Genomic DNA, 17,107 nt, shown 5'->3' on the forward strand with positions numbered 1-17,107 from the left:
CCAGGCTATTATGAACAGATTGAGCTGATATTGCATATTCAAAGGTATTTTGCGGTGTTCTTATAGGACATGGAGTCAGAATTCTACAATTCTAAAAATAGATTTGTTGATGACGTCACTTCGTTCCTCTCTTAAAGAGTCACTGCCAGTGTATCTTCAACAGGCTTGTTGTATTGTTCCTTGATTGACCTAATGATTCATTCAATTTCTGACGTTTCAAAAATCAAAACAGGAATGCACTTTAAACTATCCCCCTACGAAAAGCTTTCGGGTGCAACGCACCACCGAAAATTCACCCAATAGAAATCCATCTATATCAAACAAAGTAATCTTCTTTTCACTTGTACTGGGTCAAAAAGATATCACTGTTACTTGTTTATTGTTAAAGACTTGCAAACACGACAGTCCGCGTGGCAAAATTAGACTAGTGTTCAAAAGAGGAAAATTAGAATTGCTACTTCTTAAAAAACAAAGAACATATAAATTTCAGTTGATGTAGGTGGAAATTTAAACCAGCAAAATAATTTTGGAAATATCATAGAAAACATATGATATATGAGAACGTTTTGAGAACGGTAAGGACAAAAATAGAATGACGTGATGGTCATTAAATTTCAGGATATTTTCCTCCTTTTTTGTTAAAAAATATCAAGAAAGTCTCGGTTTCTAAACATCAAAAGTCCCTTTTTAAATATGTCATTTGACCTCTTTCATTCAAATTTGTATGCGCGAGATGACACACAAACAATATCTTGTTTTCATGGTACCTACAGTCAATAACCAAATACGATGTCCCTAGACAAAATAATTTTAAATCGATCTTGAAAAAAAACAAATTCATGAAATGTTTCTAAAAAGACAAACGCACCGGGAAAATTCATGGAGTCTCAATATCAAGATAGCTTTGGCAACACTCTGGCCAAGTAAATCTCCATTGTCATTAGCTGGCGTGTTTAGGTAAGATATGTTGCAGTAACATAACTTTCAAACAATGTATGTGTAGCGAGATTTTTGAAAGTGTCATATGCTGCACAATCCTGAAAAAAATCTTATTCGTTATCTCGCTCAACCATGAGCCAATGTTTCTGTATTCGTTTGGCTGATATTGGGTCTATTCTTATAATGCATATTTCCATTGTTGCTTAATTGGCCAAATGATTCATTTTAACTCTGAAATTTCAAAAATCAAAACAGGAATGCATCACTTTAAACCGTCCACCTACGAAATGCTTTCGGGTGCAACTCACCACTAAAAACGCCCCATAAGAAAATCCCTGTACCTTAAACATTCTAAGCTTATTTTCACTTTAACCAGGTCAAAAAGATTTGACTGTTACTTGTTTATTGTTAAGTTCTTGCAAACACGACAGCTGTGGCAAAATGAGACCAATGCTTAAAAGGGGGAAAATTAGAGTGGCTAATTAAGTAGTTTGTAATATAACAAAGAATATATAAAGTTTGTAACGAACTATTGAACAATAATACGACAAAGACATTTGGTGGACATGCATGGAATAATGACCATCAAAAGAATTAAGGTAATATAGTAGAAAGAACTTTACCAATGAAAAGGTTTTGAGAATAATAAGAACAAAAGTAGAATTCGTGGGTACTTATGTCAATTTAACAAAATAACATCTAGAAACAGCTTTAAAAGAGATGAATCAGTGACAAGCGAGGCAAGGGAAAAAAGGTTGATAAATATTGAAAGCTGGACTAGCCTAAACAACAGAGAGTACGAAAGGACAGCACAGGGTCGTCAGAAGTGGAGAAAATGGCCGGTGAGATGGTCAGGAAAACAAACCTACATGGTCAGATAGAAAATTAAGTTGTAATAAATCATAAAGATTTGGCCTGCTTTTACTCGAATGATTTCCTTTTTGTTTTGCCTCTATCTCGCCATTAGCTAAAGCCTCGCTTTGCTTGTGGCATTGCAGAAATTTTCGGACAACCTGCTCATTCACCTACCAGAAGTTTCGTGCATGCTGGTCTTTGATCTTACGGCCTAAGATATCAGAGTCTTGATATGTTGTAGAAATACAATTTTTGCAGGAAAAGTATCAACAGGTATCTTTCTTTGCAAGAAGCAAACTCAAAGGTAATTTAGTCTTTGGATACACAAGTTTAAAGGTACGAAATGGATTGCGATGCCTCATAGGACCAGATATAGGAGGCACTTTCTCTTGGTTTTGCTTATTGCTGTACTAATGTTGATGTGTGCTTATAAACAGAAAGGAGTCTTGTGGGATTTCAACCAGGATACAACGCTTCTGCAAGACTATCAGCATACAATCACGCGTTACATACCTGACCTACGAGATGACTCTTTAAACGAGTCTACAACTGAAAAGGGCCTTAATGGAAATACCAGAAAGGCAAAAAGTTGTGTGACCAATCATGAGGTTGTCGAGAGTTTGCGGGAATTGGTATTAGATTTGATTGATATTCGTGTTTCGGTTGAGGGTAAAGCAGCTGAGAAAATCGAAGAAAAATACGACAAATTCCAGAGAATGTTGCTTGCTATTGAGGCCAAACTAGACCTTGGAAAGCCTTATAAAGCCGAGAGCAGGAAAAACAGGACAATATACTCTTGTCCTGAAGTACGTACAGGGCCTAAGTTTAACAGAAAATTTGAAAGAATCGATTGCTCAAAAATTCCTTTGCATGAATCTGTTACGGTAATTATTGACAATGTGAATTTGACTAGAAGGCAAACTGTAAAGTTGTTAAAAGAGATAAGAAAATTTGATAAGAATCTTAAAGTATTGACAATGGAAAGTAACGATGAAAACTATGCTAGGTCTACAATGATCAACAAGGTCATGAATGAAATTGTTACGCCATTTGTATATTTAGCTCGAGATCTTTATACTTGGAACTCACATGCAGATTTAGAGAGGCTTGTTGACTTCATTTCGGTAAATGAAGATGTTGTTGCTGTTGGAAACGCTTTAGTAAGCAGTCGTAATGGACACTGGTCACATGGATGTTATCAAGCGAGGCTGAAAAACTACGAATTTGTTTACAAGCGATTTACAAGCGAGGCTACCACGAATCAAAGGGTTCATGCATAAAATGCGATATTTTGGAAGGACCGTTTATGACAAAACTAGAATATCTGAGAGATCTTCCATTCAATTGAGAACTCGGGGATTTTCCATCTTGTTATGTTCCATTTTGAGTTGAATTCATCTGTTAACTTCTCCCCAAGACTGTGATAAATCCTTTAACGAAATCATGTAAAGTATAATTTTAGTAGGGTATATTAGAAGAAATTACTGAAAAAAATAATTCAAATACTGCTCACATACAAAACAATTTCACGATGGCATTATGTATTGGCTTTCCCAAACTACTGCACCGTTTGATAACCTTCCCCCGCTCACAGCCGTGGAACCATAACGTTTTTTGGACTCTGCACGTTTTGATGTTTCATTTACTACACCCTCCAATCTGTTTCTCATAACTAAAGAAATATTGATCAAAAAGCTTACCTTAAGACAGCAGGTCTGGAGACAACCGTCTTGGTGGTTTTGTTGTAAGCATTGAATTTGATTTCACAGCTACATAGAAATCAGAAAGATCTTGCAGAAGACTCAACAAAATTTAGTATGAGAGAGTATTTATACTTATTTATATATATGTACCATAGTATATTTCTGTACAATTTAAAATACCTCTGAAATGCAGAAAAAGTTTGTTTTGGTTAAAACAAATTACAGCTTATATGTACTTATTTTGATTCGTGCAGAGTGATACCCACTTAAAGTGATGGGTCTAATATTTTTAAAAGGACACCCCCTCTGAAATAGCTAATCTGCCAAAATATCGGACTCTAGTGAGAGTTTTCGGCTGATAGTTACCACAATCTAAAAATACTAAATTACAAAAATTTCAAGTTAAAAACAAATGAGGGGAGGAATACATCAACGTACCCCTTTTTTGTTTCTCGAGGAAGAATCTCAACAATCTCGATGTCCAGACCAATCAGCTCTTGAAGGTGCCTGGAAGATATCATAACTTCGTTAATTGCATTACTCACGCACAGATTATAACAAAAACTTGGCAATTCCTAGGCATACATTGCAAGTATAATCAAACTCCAACAAATAGTTTGTGACATTTGATATAACTTTTTACTCTTATCTAAGACTTCAATTCTTAATATCAAATTTAGTTGCCAGATTTTTAGTTAAGTCTTATGATACAATTTAGTTAATAATACTCACAAGGAGAGTTCTGTGTTTATGCTTTGAGTCTGAAGCCTTTTCGATCAGCACTTTCAGAGGGTTACTAAATAACCGTACAGGGTTTGAACACAGCATAGCAATTAAAACAGGCCTACTCCTCAACTCATAAAGCATGTACAACTCTATATATACTCTAAAGTCTTCTATTTAATAAACTACGTATATACCTAATAAACATACCTTTTAAACTGTGCTGACTTAATTTCCATCAAATATGCACTCATAAGTGAAACACATAGCACATCTGCACTTGCAGGCTCGATCTTGAAGATGACTGTAGCACTCAGCTTCGCTTTGTTCGACATAACCCCACCATCATCATCCCTAGCTCCGATAACCATATTGAACGTACTGTTAGCGTACGGCATAAGAGAAGACGCAACTGTTATTGCTCCTGTTTTTGTATTGAGTAGAAACAATGATCTGCTGTTCGTTGATATCATGTAGTATCTTGGAGTACCGAAACGACCTGCGTCACGATCGGTTGCCTGCAGGGAGAAAGAGGACCGTGATCATGGGGGTATTTTTAAAATATAAACTACAATGCCTGCCAAAAGTCTTGGAACACTTGCTATAATCTACGTTGTGCACGAGCTGCAACATCCCCTCCCCTCCTTGTACAATGTTGTGCCACGGAAATATGAATAATCTTACATGTACAAGTGATACATTTTTACATAGCTATGGTTTTCAGCTAGCGAACCACTATGTATGAGGGGAAAGGGGGCAACACCCTCCTTGCTGACATGGGAAATAGAAGGGGACACGCGAATTCACAGAGATCTGAGGGTGTTCCAAGGACTTTGGCAGGCATTGTAGGGAGGAATAAAAATCCACAAATTTCAAGAGGGGATGGATAACATTGGTATGGTAAGGAAAAAACTAAGTTTCTTGGAGCAAGAATACACTTGATTCGACTGGATTGATAATGGCGGTTGATGATGATGATTGATATATTCGTAAAAGAGAAATATGACTAAAAAATTTGAAGTGAGAAGGGTTATGTTGATTTGATAAAAATAGAGCAGAGTTTCCTGGAATGTAAGAAGAGCCATTACCCCCACTCTTTTGGAAAAAAGGAAAAACATTTCAAATAATAAGAATTTCGAATGAAAAATTACAATTACTGAATATTTATACTGACGGTAGCAAGATGACATTTACAAATTCTAGGCCCTGGAGATATAGGCACTGGAGATCTTACCTGGAAATACTTTGGTAACAACTGTTTTCTTTTATAATGTAAAAATTCAAAATAGTGAGGATGTTATTCTCGAAGTGTTTTTCCTTTCTGAATACATTTCAGTTATAAGAAACTTTTAAAATGAATATGAATTGAAATTGAATGAATTCCTGCATGCAAAAATTACCTTGACATTGGCAACAACAGTATGTGGTCTGACATCTTGAAACAACCTCACAACAATTTTAGTCTCTTCAAAGATTGGAGCATTGTCATTTTTATCAATAACCTCTATTTCGACCGTTGCATCAGCAGAGCTGTAAAAAGACGTTAAAAAAAGTCCTTTAAATACAGTTTATCACGGGATGACTTATGACTCTGATGAAAAGGCAAACTACGTGATTGCCAAAAGTCACGCTTAATTAAGTCGAGAACTTTTATCAAACAATTTTATCAAAATAATTGATAATTTTCCCAACGTTTGACACCAATAGAAAAGGTTTTCAACGCGGTACTTCATCAGAGCTCCAGCTTGTTGAATTCATGGTTTCGTAACAAAGGCCATCAAAAAACTCAAATCTAGAGCATAACAAAAACAACTATTTCAAAGCATTGTTCCTAAATGACCTAAATGAAAATGAAGAAGCATAAAATAGTGAACAGCAAATTTGTTTGTATATCTTACACATTCAATAAAATATTATGTGTTCAAACAGCAGCCTTTCTCGTGTCCTAGGACTTTAGACACTTGTATGAAGACTTTAGACACTTGACAGCAAACATACCAAACTTTCTACTGTACGTAGTTTTCCTTTTTTATAAAAAATAATTGTTATTTGTGGTTCAAGTATTAAATAGAAATGTAGTAGTTAATTATTGCTGTGAATGAAATGTTTTTGAGTTATGAATGGTTTATCATCATATTGAGGATTCAGTTACTTTGAACCTAATGCCAAGAAACCTACCGTCGATCTTCAAAACATTTAGCATTGTCAGTGGCCCTGACTAGCAACTTGATTTTAGAATCTTCCTCCCTGTCTAGAGACACAGCGGTCGACAGCCATCCCGTACTGCCATCGATGCGAAATTTCTTAGAGTAGCCACTTGCATCAGGGACAATACTGTACGTCACAACAGAGTTCACATCAGCATCTTTGTCAGTTGCCAGAACCTGTTGGCGGATATCGGTAAAGTAAGTAATAATATATTGAAATTCAGTCTAGCTAAAACAAATCTATTCATATTGTCATGTCATATTCTATACCCAGAAGTTCATTTGCACAATGATCAGCTGGTACGATCAGTGGAAAGAAAATCTATTTGTCTGGGGAAGGGGGGAGTGGGTAAAATCCTTTCTAAGTGTTTCTAAAACCGAGGGAGAAATCACTTCATGAAAAAGTCCTACACTTTCGTTGGAAATCCTATTGCTTATCTTGAAATCCCTGGAAATCCTTTTGTTTTCGTGGAAATCTTGTAAGCTATTTACAAAAGTGAATTGCCCCTCGCTATGGCGATTCTATTTGTAGCCTTAATGAGGTAATGACTGGACTTTTGACTTGGTCATTTGCATCCCTTCTCTGAGTGATCACATTACGTGCTACTGAAGTTGAAGCAGAGGTCGGGGAGAAAACAGATTCCAAACGATGTGGGGGTGTTTTTATGACAAAGTAAGGGGAAATGGCAATCACAGAATTTTTAGTTCTTTTAACACGATTTTTATTTCATATTTTATCATTATTACTTACACATTTGAGCTGCAAATTGTAAACTAGGTTTTTAACATTTTTTCATTCTTGTAGGCAGGAAAAGCAGGGAAACCAGCAAATAATTGTTGAAGCTACTATTATCATTATTATTATTATACTATCATCATTATCATAATACTTTGCGCTTAAATGTACTCATCAATAAATTATACTTTCTTAAATATACTGTCTTGATATTGTGTAGACAAGTATTAATAACAAAAAAGTCTGTACTTTGGAGACTTACACGTAATATCTGTACATCAGCCGGAGCTCCTTCTTCAATTGTGCCAAAATATTCCTTGTCCTGCTTCTTTTTGAAAATGAACTGTGGGCTGTTATCATTTTCATCCTTAACACGAATTGTAACATGAGCGAAAGTAGGTGGCTTGTCTTCCTGCCTGGCGATTACCTTGAAAGCAGAGACATAAGTGTAGAATTATTTGCTATAAAACATTTTAATAACAAGTTATAAATGACAATCTTGGATCTTTTTCCCTATAATAGAACTTTCTGCTTCGTCCAGCAGGGTTGGGAATACTGCTAAGAAAAATCTTTTACATTACGCCATATGATTTGCAAAAAACTTTTGATGGTACAGAATTTGAAAATGGCTTTGAAAACCACACATTTTATTTTTTTTTGGTTCCAGGTACCTAGACCTTCCTGGCCCCTAGCATGATTTCCGTTTTCTTATACTTCTTCACACATACTTGTAACAGCTTTTATACATACTTAAGATTTTTCCTGACACTTCTCAAGACGTTAGAATGATGATCGAAAATGCTAGATAATATATATACCTAATTGTGGATCGAAAAGGTCCAATCAGAAAGGCGAGCACATTATGGATGCCGCATGTCAATAGAAATTCTGTTATTGATTAAGTTTAATCAACTCAAAACTTGCCGTACTTTCCATCAAATCTAGCATGTACACCTTCTTAACTCTTCAATTTTTGCTTAGTTCTCATCCTTATTATAGCTGTTACTTTTCTTAAACCTAAAGTTGCTTTTGATTTCAAAGTGAATTTTTCAAACAGTTTCTTACCACGAAGTTGTAAAGTGCGTTTTCTTCATGATCAACCGTGGCATTAACAAAAATTACCCCATCGCTTTTTATACCAAAGGTTCCATCATCCCTCCATATTTCGTAGGATATCAAGCTTTTCTCGCCACCCTGTAAAATGTAGAAGATGTTATGACTCTTGGCACAAATAATATACGACCATCTTACAAGGTACGCCCTTTTACCGTTAAAGCCCAAAACCACCCGTCGTCACGAGCAAACACCCACATTGCCAGGTATCACTGACAAAGTTATCATCAAAATAGTCCTGGAACCTAATGACAAGAGCCTAATGTAAGAGCTTTTGACCCTGTTTCGTCCCAATGCCCAGAAGTTACGCCTTGTCACACGTAAGCTACGTCCCAAAGCCCACAAGTTACACCTTGTCACACATAAGTTTCGTTCAAAAGCCCACAAGTTACGCCTTGTCACACATAAGTTTCGTTCCAAAGCCCACAAGTTGCGCCTTGTCATACGTAAGCTACGTTCCAAAGCCCACAAGTTACGCTTTGCCACACGCAAGCTTCGTCCCAATGCCCACCAGTTTCGCCCCGTAACTCCTAGGCTACGTCCCAAAGCCCACAAGTTACGCTTTTCCACACGTAAACTTCGTCCCAATGCCCACCAGTTTCGCCCCGTAACTCCTAGGCTACGTCCCAAAGCCTACAAGTTACGCCCTATTGCTCGTAAGTTACGAATTCCTACCTCTGCATCAGCATCAGTGGCAGATACCTTCAGTACCGTTACGCCGATGTTCGAATTCTCCATGACCTCAGCAAAATATGCGGATTTGACAAATTGTGGACCATAGTCGTTGATGTCATCGATGTAAATAATCAGCAAGGCCTTGGCTGGTTTATGATGCGTCGATTTGGCCTAAGATTGTAGACAGAAGTTAACGAAACACATTTCCTGTGATAAACTTCCGATGCTAACGACACTATATTATTTAAAAAAAAATCTGTTCTCTTGAAATGGGGATTAATTGAAAAAAGCTAATGCTGACAAGACGGTATTTTAAAGAAATAATTTTGAACAAAGATTGATCGAGAAAGGCAGAGAAAATCTTAAAACAATTGTATATAATTGATATTTGAATAATATATATTTGATTAATGTTGTTTTATTCACTGCTACTACAAAGAATCGTTGAAAATTAGAAAAAAGTTATTGTCTTGAACATTACGATCACCAAGCATAATGCTCAGGAATATACAATAACCAAAAACCAACTACAAAAATTATATATGACAGCAATATCTAAAAAATAAAGTTTGATAATAAAATTTGAAAAAATGTCCTAAGCTTATTATGAAAAACTAAATCGTATTCAGCTGTTGATTTAAAAAAAGTAAATTGGTATGAATAAGAAAATTAGTGTTTTTCTTTGCTTTAAGAAATTTCTACATCAGCTTACATAAATCTCGATGACGTATTTTGAAATGACTTCACGGTCCACTGTCCCATTAGCTGTCACAACGCCTGTTTTTGGATCGATGTTAAAGATGCCTTCGGGATCATTATCTGTGAATAAATGCAAAACAACTAATTAAAAATAGTATTTCAATATTCATGCCAATTGGAGAAATAGAAAGTTGCCTAACAAAGAGTAACGAATATGGACCTGATAAGCAGCTGATTAATAATAGATAAATATATACTAACATCAAATAAAGATGATAAATACTATATATAAAATTTCCTTATGATGAATTTTCTTATCATGAATTTTTTAACTTCTGATTACACTTTTTACTTATTTTCCTTGCTAAGCCGATACCTATGGCACTTATCCAACTTTAAGATGCAGCAGAGCATCTGTAGGCCCGTCTGCCAAAAAATTCAATGAAATTTTAGATAATCTGCAACAAGACGAGGTGTTTTCATGAAAAGCATCTAAAAAGACCCAATATACGATTTATTCAAAAGCTGGTCACAGTTAACTATACAAATGAATAGAATTTTGGAAAAAGTTTGCAGGAATTTTGCAAAGAGAGTAGAGACTATAAACGATGAAGTTTCATAACAACAAATGCAATCAAAAGGTTTCGCATAGATAATGCTGCTGAAGTAGCAAAATATTATAAAATACCTCGATTCAAGGAGAATGTTACAGGGGCATTCAGGTCACGGTCGATGTCATAAGCATAAACACGATTAACGTACGAATTCTGAAAAAAATACAACATTTGAAAATAATGTTTATAATTCGCCTATGAATCATAGACAAGCATTAGTAAAATACATAGGAAGGCCATTTCAATGAAGACAATTTGGGAGGATGTAAAATATCACATGTGAAAATATATTCTATATCATGTTTCATATAGACAGTGTAGTAACCTAACTGTGTAGCAAAACATTATGCGCAGGAGCATTAGCTCATGTGACCCATGTAGATATAATATGCTATCAGTTTCACATTACAGTTAGTTATGTGTGTAGGCCGTTGAAGTGAATAATCAAATTATCGTTCTGTTTGTTGCGAACCCATGCGTTGTTCTATCTCCCTCACATCTTAACAGACAGCTCTTAACACAGTGGCTATAGATGCAAAGACATCTCTGGTGAACCTTGTGATGGAATATTAAAGCAAAAAAGTTTCAAGAAACCTGATGGTATTAGTTGAATAGTTACCAGTGGGGTCTGAAGTTGTAAATGTGGAATATTAAAAACAGAACCGTAGCCAGGGAAAAGGATCGGTAACATCATTTGTTTGATACCCCTATCGGCCTAAAGCTTCTTCCATAATTGCCAATGCCTTACCTTAAACATGCCTTCCCTGATATGCGATGTAAAATTGGATGCTGTGAAGGCAGCCCCATTGTCATCAGCATCCAGAACATTGATGGTGAGGGTAGTGTATGTAATGTGTCGTATCTTAGCACGGGGTCTGGCATCCTGAACAAATAGATCAAAAATTGACTCTTAGTAAAATAACCCTTATGAAGTAACCTCTTAATTAATCACTAAGTATTAATGTAGGGGATCTTCACCCCGTCTTATTCTGTTGGTTTTACACTAGTGCACGTCTTGGTTAATGCCCCTTAATGGTAGTTTTCGCACAAAAGAAAAATATGAGCATTACCCGTGCAACAAGCAAAAAGGTAAAGTATTATGACTCTGGAAAATTCACAATCTTCAAGATGAGTTATTTTCTTAATGATGTCTTTTGAGGGCTCCTCTCCCGAACTTCCCCTGTATTTAAAGAACATCTTGATTAAATTATCAAGAAATTCAGAAATAAAATATCCAGTTTATATTTTTAATTAAGTATAGTTGTTTATGTCAATTTTATATTTAAGATCCAGAGAACATAACAAAAATTGGTTGAGTAAAGTGAGGAAAAACATCAAATTGCATATAAGAGATGAATATGCTAAATTAACGTCCATAAAATGAAAATTATGATAGCTATTCGAAATTCGAAGCAAACAAGATAAAGCATATTTTTTATAAAATAATGTTAGTTTTGAAACACACTAACGTACCTGTACAGAAACATTAAGAATATACTGCTGTACTTTTTCGTAATCAAGTTTGTTTCGTGTAGTTATTCTTCCAGCATAGCTGTCAATCTTAAAAACATTCCCCTAAAACAAAAAAGTATTTTGAAATGATTGTGGCTTCAAATAATTAATCACTTATAATTTGACATATTCTTCCTTCTTCGTGAATACTTTATAAAATGTTATGCTCTAAATCAAACTCATAAAATAAACATTTTAAACGTAAAATATATATTGCTTAAATATTTGGGTTGTAAATTAAAGATCACTTTACGATTAAACAGTAAAACACTGTCATCCGCATCAAAGCTTTATTAAAAACCAAATGATTCTGAATAAAGGTCAAAATTTTGCAAAAAAATTGCTGTTTTCACTGTTCACTTTCCAGTACAAAAAAGCTACTGTCACAAATGCATAGGAAATAATATGTTGATTAAAATTTGCTGTTATTGAAACTCCATTCGATAAAAACCAAGAATATCCTTGGTTGTTAACAAAAAATCATTTTATTGGTTGTTCTTGGGATCTTTATTCGATGTTAATTTATCAAATTAAATGCGATGCATCATTGAAAAGCAATTTTTTACTAAAGTTTCCAACTGTTGAATAAATTCGTAAACGACAGAAACTGTTTATAGTTAGAAACATAAAAAAATTAATCAAATCTCTGACAAGGGTTATAACGTTCCAAAAACGAATAAAGCTACGGAAAAATTATGCTCCAAAACCGGTCATATTGTTATTCCAGCCTTAAAGATGCTTGCAAATAGAATAACCATTAAAACTGCAGGAATCCTAATATAAACGCTAAGATCTACGTCTCAAAATGATCAATCCGCCATTAAAAAGATATTTCAGACGAATGCTTTCCCGATAATTAGGATTAAAATCTTTTTGGTCAATTGCAGGACGGTACCTGCTGCTGATTGGTTGAAATTCAAGGCAGCGGCGTCTTAAGGAAGCTACTGGTCAATAGTCATTGACTGTATTCAAATGGGTGCTAAACAATCTTATGATAATCACAGCGTTTAGGCCGTTTTATTGAAGACACCGACCTTGCTTCTCATAGTGCCATAAAAAGCTAGTTACATCAATCAATAACAACGCTAAATGGGCTTGTATTTGTGTTTCATACTCTAGTGCTTGATAAACAAAACAGCGCCCGCGTTATTTACAAAAAATCTCAAATTAGACTTTTTGCCAGCTTCAAAACTTTCCTAAAGCAATTTCAACACTGTACACAGAACAATTCTAACCCTGTCCATTAAATGATTTCACACTGTCCCTAGAAACATTATCTAAAAGAATGTCTCTATAACCAAATCTTGAAATTGTATTTTCACGGCTGACTATTACAGCCAAAACTTACTTTAAAGATGATCTGAAGTAAACAATGAAGTGCATTTCTATATATGCTCATCTGGCAATTATGCTTCAGGCATAAACTTGTTTCTTATATCATCACAGTTTTCGGAGCATTTAGATAAGTGTCTTCTTAAGATTAATCTCTCCACTCTAACGTTTCGTCAAGGCAGGGACTGGAGCCTTAGACTCTGGAGTTCGTGATTTCCACATATCAGAGATCAACGAATCTAGTCGCATTTCTGTACAATTTAATCAAGATAACAAACAACGGAATAGGTAACAAACAGCAGATTAGCAACAACTGCTATGTTTTTACTCACAATATTGCCATCGACAATATCATAGATCAATTCTTGCATTTGATCAGCATCTGAAGCAGTTACTCTGAATATAAATGAGTCGATTTCCAAAGTCTAATAAACAAAAGAGAGAAACAATGCCAATGAAATCATGACAAGCAAAATTTAGAATAAAATGACTACCATTACCTAGAATTTATGTCTGGAAATCTTTCTGAATGAATTCAGATATCTTTAAGCATTAAAGCTTGAGCTAAAAGTTTACCTCGTTGACTTTGGCTACGTAAGGTGTTCCAGTGAAAATTGGAGGATTGTCGTTTTCATCCTTGACGTGTACACTTACACGAATGCTTGTCTGAAATAGTCAAATGATTAAATAATGATTTTACTGATTTCTTAATCATTGAATCATTCAAATGATCAACCCAAAAAAGTGTATATTTTAGCAATTAAGAGATCAATACTAGATTGTGATTCCTGTGACATACATAAGACATCAACAGGTCATGTTATAAATCACCAAAACACTTGAATTTGGATAAAAATAAAATTCAGCATGGTCTTCAGATCCTACTATTCCTTCTTTCTCCACATGGCTCCAAATTACTGACAAATGAGCCTTACTGGGTGGATAATGAGTTTTTAACAATCAAGTGGATAAAAGTACCTTTTTATCTGGTTCCACATTGTCTGCTGCATATATAGTGAAGGTGATGATGTCCTGAAAAGAGATAGTAAATTCAATCAAGTCAAACATTTTTCAATAAAGTCTTTAAAAATTGCAAACTTAAATATCTTGACCTACAGTCATTGCCAAAGGTCTTGGTATGCTGACGTCAGTTTTAAAGGCGAATTCAGCCAGCCCCTTTCCTGTCTAAAAAAACTGGTTCATTGTCAGATTAAGAATGGAGTTAAGAGCCTTTTTTGTGTGATTTTATCGTATTTGAGTCGCCATTTAACACTGTTCTGTAGGATTCGTGGATAAAGTAGCAGTACTCGAGAAAAAGAATTATCAAATAAAAAACCAAGTTCCGACTGTTGGGTGATCTAAGTATTTTTGGCAGGCATAGAATGCTGTATAGAACAGTCAGCTTACTAACATCAACACAGTTTTTAAAGTTTATATAAAAGTCGTCTTTCACAGACGTGACTCATTTTTATGTACAAAGCACACACATAAACATTAATCAGCATTTTTGTGAACAGTATTTAGTGGAAGGAACTTGCACTTTGTCTCCTCTAGTTACCGATGCTTGAATAATTTCTAAGATTGTAAATCAAATCTGGCCACTAACAGGCACTAACCCTAGACTTACAATAAAACTCTATCAGTTTTCATTCTAAAGTCGTAGTTTCATATTTCATCAAAATGGAATAATAAAAATGTGTTTGCATTAGAATAGAAGAATAAAAATGTGTTCAAAACAAATCATTATTGTAAGATGACCGAGTACCATATGTTCAGAATTTCCCAAGCAAAGATTATATTATTTCACTAATCTTCAATAAACTTAAAGCAAATCATAAGCATAACAATAATTGCAACATAATCTTTATTGTTTATAACAAGCAAAGAAAAGGAAATCCATGGTTTTCGTTCGACAAAGCATGATTACTCACATCTCTGTCCAGCACTTTGTTCAAAGTAAGTTCACCTGTGTCTTTATTGATCCTGAACAAACCACGGGCATCATCTCCCAGGGAATACGAGATGACGTCATTATCCAAATCTGAGGCCTGGATAATCGCAATAATTGCTCCTGGAATCAGAAAACAAAAAATTACGGTTTTCAAAAGACCCTCTTTATGTTGCAAGTTGACTTTAGTAGAACTACAGTAGGTTCCCGCATATAAGAAACCCCCTTGTATAAGAAACCAGCCTCAAATTCTTTCCAAAGGGCTCCTTTTATAAGAAACAATTTAAGGTCTGAAATTGAAATGTTTCTTATTTTCAGATCCGTCATACTTTATTCCTGTATGCCAAGAAATAATCCCCTAAATTTTGTAATGCAACCCAACATTTAAAGCTTAGTTGCTTATTTAAAAAATGTGTAACCTTTATATAAGAAACTTTTACCCTGATTATAAAAAGGTATCTTAAAATAAGAAATTTTCTGAGGCCTCAATTTAAAAAGTGGTTTCTTATATGCGGGAACCTACTGTAATCAGAGGTAAGAATGATCGATTTCTTCCATTCAAATCGAAATGAAGAACACCCTGAGCAAGTGCATACTTCTTTTCATCAGACTTTGACTCTCTTTCTACTGGCTAGCAATTACTGCAAGCAACATTATACTTAGATTTCGCAACTGAAATCTCGGGAAATTCTTGAAGACTCTCTTACAGCATGCTTATGCATCAAAATGAAATTCTATGATATCGGGCTCCATCTCTTTCTGCAGCAAACGCTTAATTTCTTGTTGAAACACATGCAACAAGCACATGTTGTTGCTGCAGCAAACACATGTTGAAAAAGATAACTATATTAGGAATGAATCATATTGCTTAACCTGGCTGATGGTTGTTGGTAAGGCAACTTTAACAGGAGGCTAAGGGTAAATTTATCTAGAATGCCATGGACACTAAAATTGAAGTAAACACTAAACAAATATGGTGCAGCCATTTCAAAACAACCACCACAACCATGGCAGACGCTCTTTGCAGACACCTCTAAAATCTATAGAGAAACGTAAGTTCAAGAACACTACCCAAAAATAGTTCTATTTCTAAATTGTTTCCTTCTCTCAAAAACATGTGCGAGTAACCTCCAAAAACAAACATCTCTCTATAATGGACAGGAAGGTTGTCACTACAGGTTTTACGTCACTCTTGCTATCTCTCGCTTTCTCTTTTGGCAGATGTGCTGCTTAGTCAAGTTGGAAAATCCACTCACAAAAAGCCCCCTCTCAAATGGAAAATTGCGTTTCGCTCTGCACTAAATATAATTACGGTGACTTAGATACTTTTTGAGACTAACAGCATGACGTGAACAATTTTAGTTTTTATCTTCGCCTGAAACGTTATCTTGTGGAAAGTGTTAGAGTTACGCGAAGATTGTTGTAGATATGCGAAAATGATACACAACATATTCAACGATGAAACGAAATCAGCTATATTGCATTTACAAAGCACGAGGTAAATCTAATAGGTTAAGTACTTCATGTAAAGATGAAACGTCATTTCTAACACTCCCACTCGTTGAGTCTTTTCTCAGTCTTCTGAACAGAACAATGATAATAATAGTTATAAAAGATAATAATAATAGAACCATACAATAATGTTAATCAAACCTTGATAATTCCAAGTTTCTTGCAAAGTTCTTCAAATCTTGGACGAGGAAGTCCTTTTGTCATAAGATCAGCTAAATTATTGTTTGTAGGACAATAATTTACTTCCACTCTTTTCTTTTCAACAAGGTCTCTGATGATATCAACATCAATATGCTTGTCCGGGAGTGGTTGTCAGGATTCTTTGAAAGAGCAATGGCAACCTGATTGTCCTCATTCAGTATATTAGTTTGTTGCTCATATCCCAAATCCTTGAGGAATGATCTCAGCCACATGAGCTCCTGTGCAGCAAAAGAAAGAGCTACGTATTCTGCTTCGGTAGACAATAGTGCAACTATTTCCTGACGTTTACTGCGCCAACTGACTGTACCACCGCAAATTTTGAAAAACATATCCTGAGG

General features: G+C 35.1%; 2 protein-coding genes across 2 annotated transcripts in view; one reads left to right on the forward strand and one right to left on the reverse strand.

Moving 5' to 3' along the window:
• Positions 1 to 264: 264 nt before the first annotated feature.
• Positions 265 to 3,074, forward strand: LOC148958080 (uncharacterized). Its single transcript, XM_089113858.1, has one exon. It carries the CDS (start codon positions 2,148 to 2,150, stop codon positions 3,072 to 3,074), a length of 927 nt encoding a protein of 308 aa, XP_088969984.1. The 5' UTR covers positions 265 to 2,147.
• The window catches only part of LOC135680888 (cadherin EGF LAG seven-pass G-type receptor 2-like), a 30,832-nt gene continuing 16,226 nt past the window's right edge, over positions 2,502 to 17,107 (reverse strand). The window contains exons 3-19 of the mRNA XM_089113841.1: positions 15,040 to 15,179; positions 14,087 to 14,140; positions 13,685 to 13,774; positions 13,441 to 13,533; positions 11,738 to 11,839; positions 11,013 to 11,147; positions 10,339 to 10,417; positions 9,664 to 9,770; positions 8,952 to 9,122; positions 8,229 to 8,357; positions 7,426 to 7,590; positions 6,399 to 6,604; positions 5,621 to 5,750; positions 4,431 to 4,738; positions 3,936 to 4,004; positions 3,495 to 3,563; positions 2,502 to 3,224 (exon numbers count right to left, since the gene is read on the reverse strand). Of these exons, the coding sequence (XP_088969967.1) occupies positions 3,110 to 3,224; positions 3,495 to 3,563; positions 3,936 to 4,004; positions 4,431 to 4,738; positions 5,621 to 5,750; positions 6,399 to 6,604; positions 7,426 to 7,590; positions 8,229 to 8,357; positions 8,952 to 9,122; positions 9,664 to 9,770; positions 10,339 to 10,417; positions 11,013 to 11,147; positions 11,738 to 11,839; positions 13,441 to 13,533; positions 13,685 to 13,774; positions 14,087 to 14,140; positions 15,040 to 15,179 (2,162 nt within the window). The 3' untranslated portion in view covers positions 2,502 to 3,109. The remainder of the gene's footprint in view (positions 3,225 to 3,494; positions 3,564 to 3,935; positions 4,005 to 4,430; positions 4,739 to 5,620; positions 5,751 to 6,398; positions 6,605 to 7,425; positions 7,591 to 8,228; positions 8,358 to 8,951; positions 9,123 to 9,663; positions 9,771 to 10,338; positions 10,418 to 11,012; positions 11,148 to 11,737; positions 11,840 to 13,440; positions 13,534 to 13,684; positions 13,775 to 14,086; positions 14,141 to 15,039; positions 15,180 to 17,107) is intronic.

Source organism: Rhopilema esculentum, chromosome 18 (assembly GCF_057945365.1).
Source record: "Rhopilema esculentum isolate cy_ngs chromosome 18, ASM5794536v1, whole genome shotgun sequence".
In the NCBI taxonomy this organism is placed as follows: Eukaryota; Metazoa; Cnidaria; class Scyphozoa; order Rhizostomeae; family Rhizostomatidae; genus Rhopilema; species Rhopilema esculentum.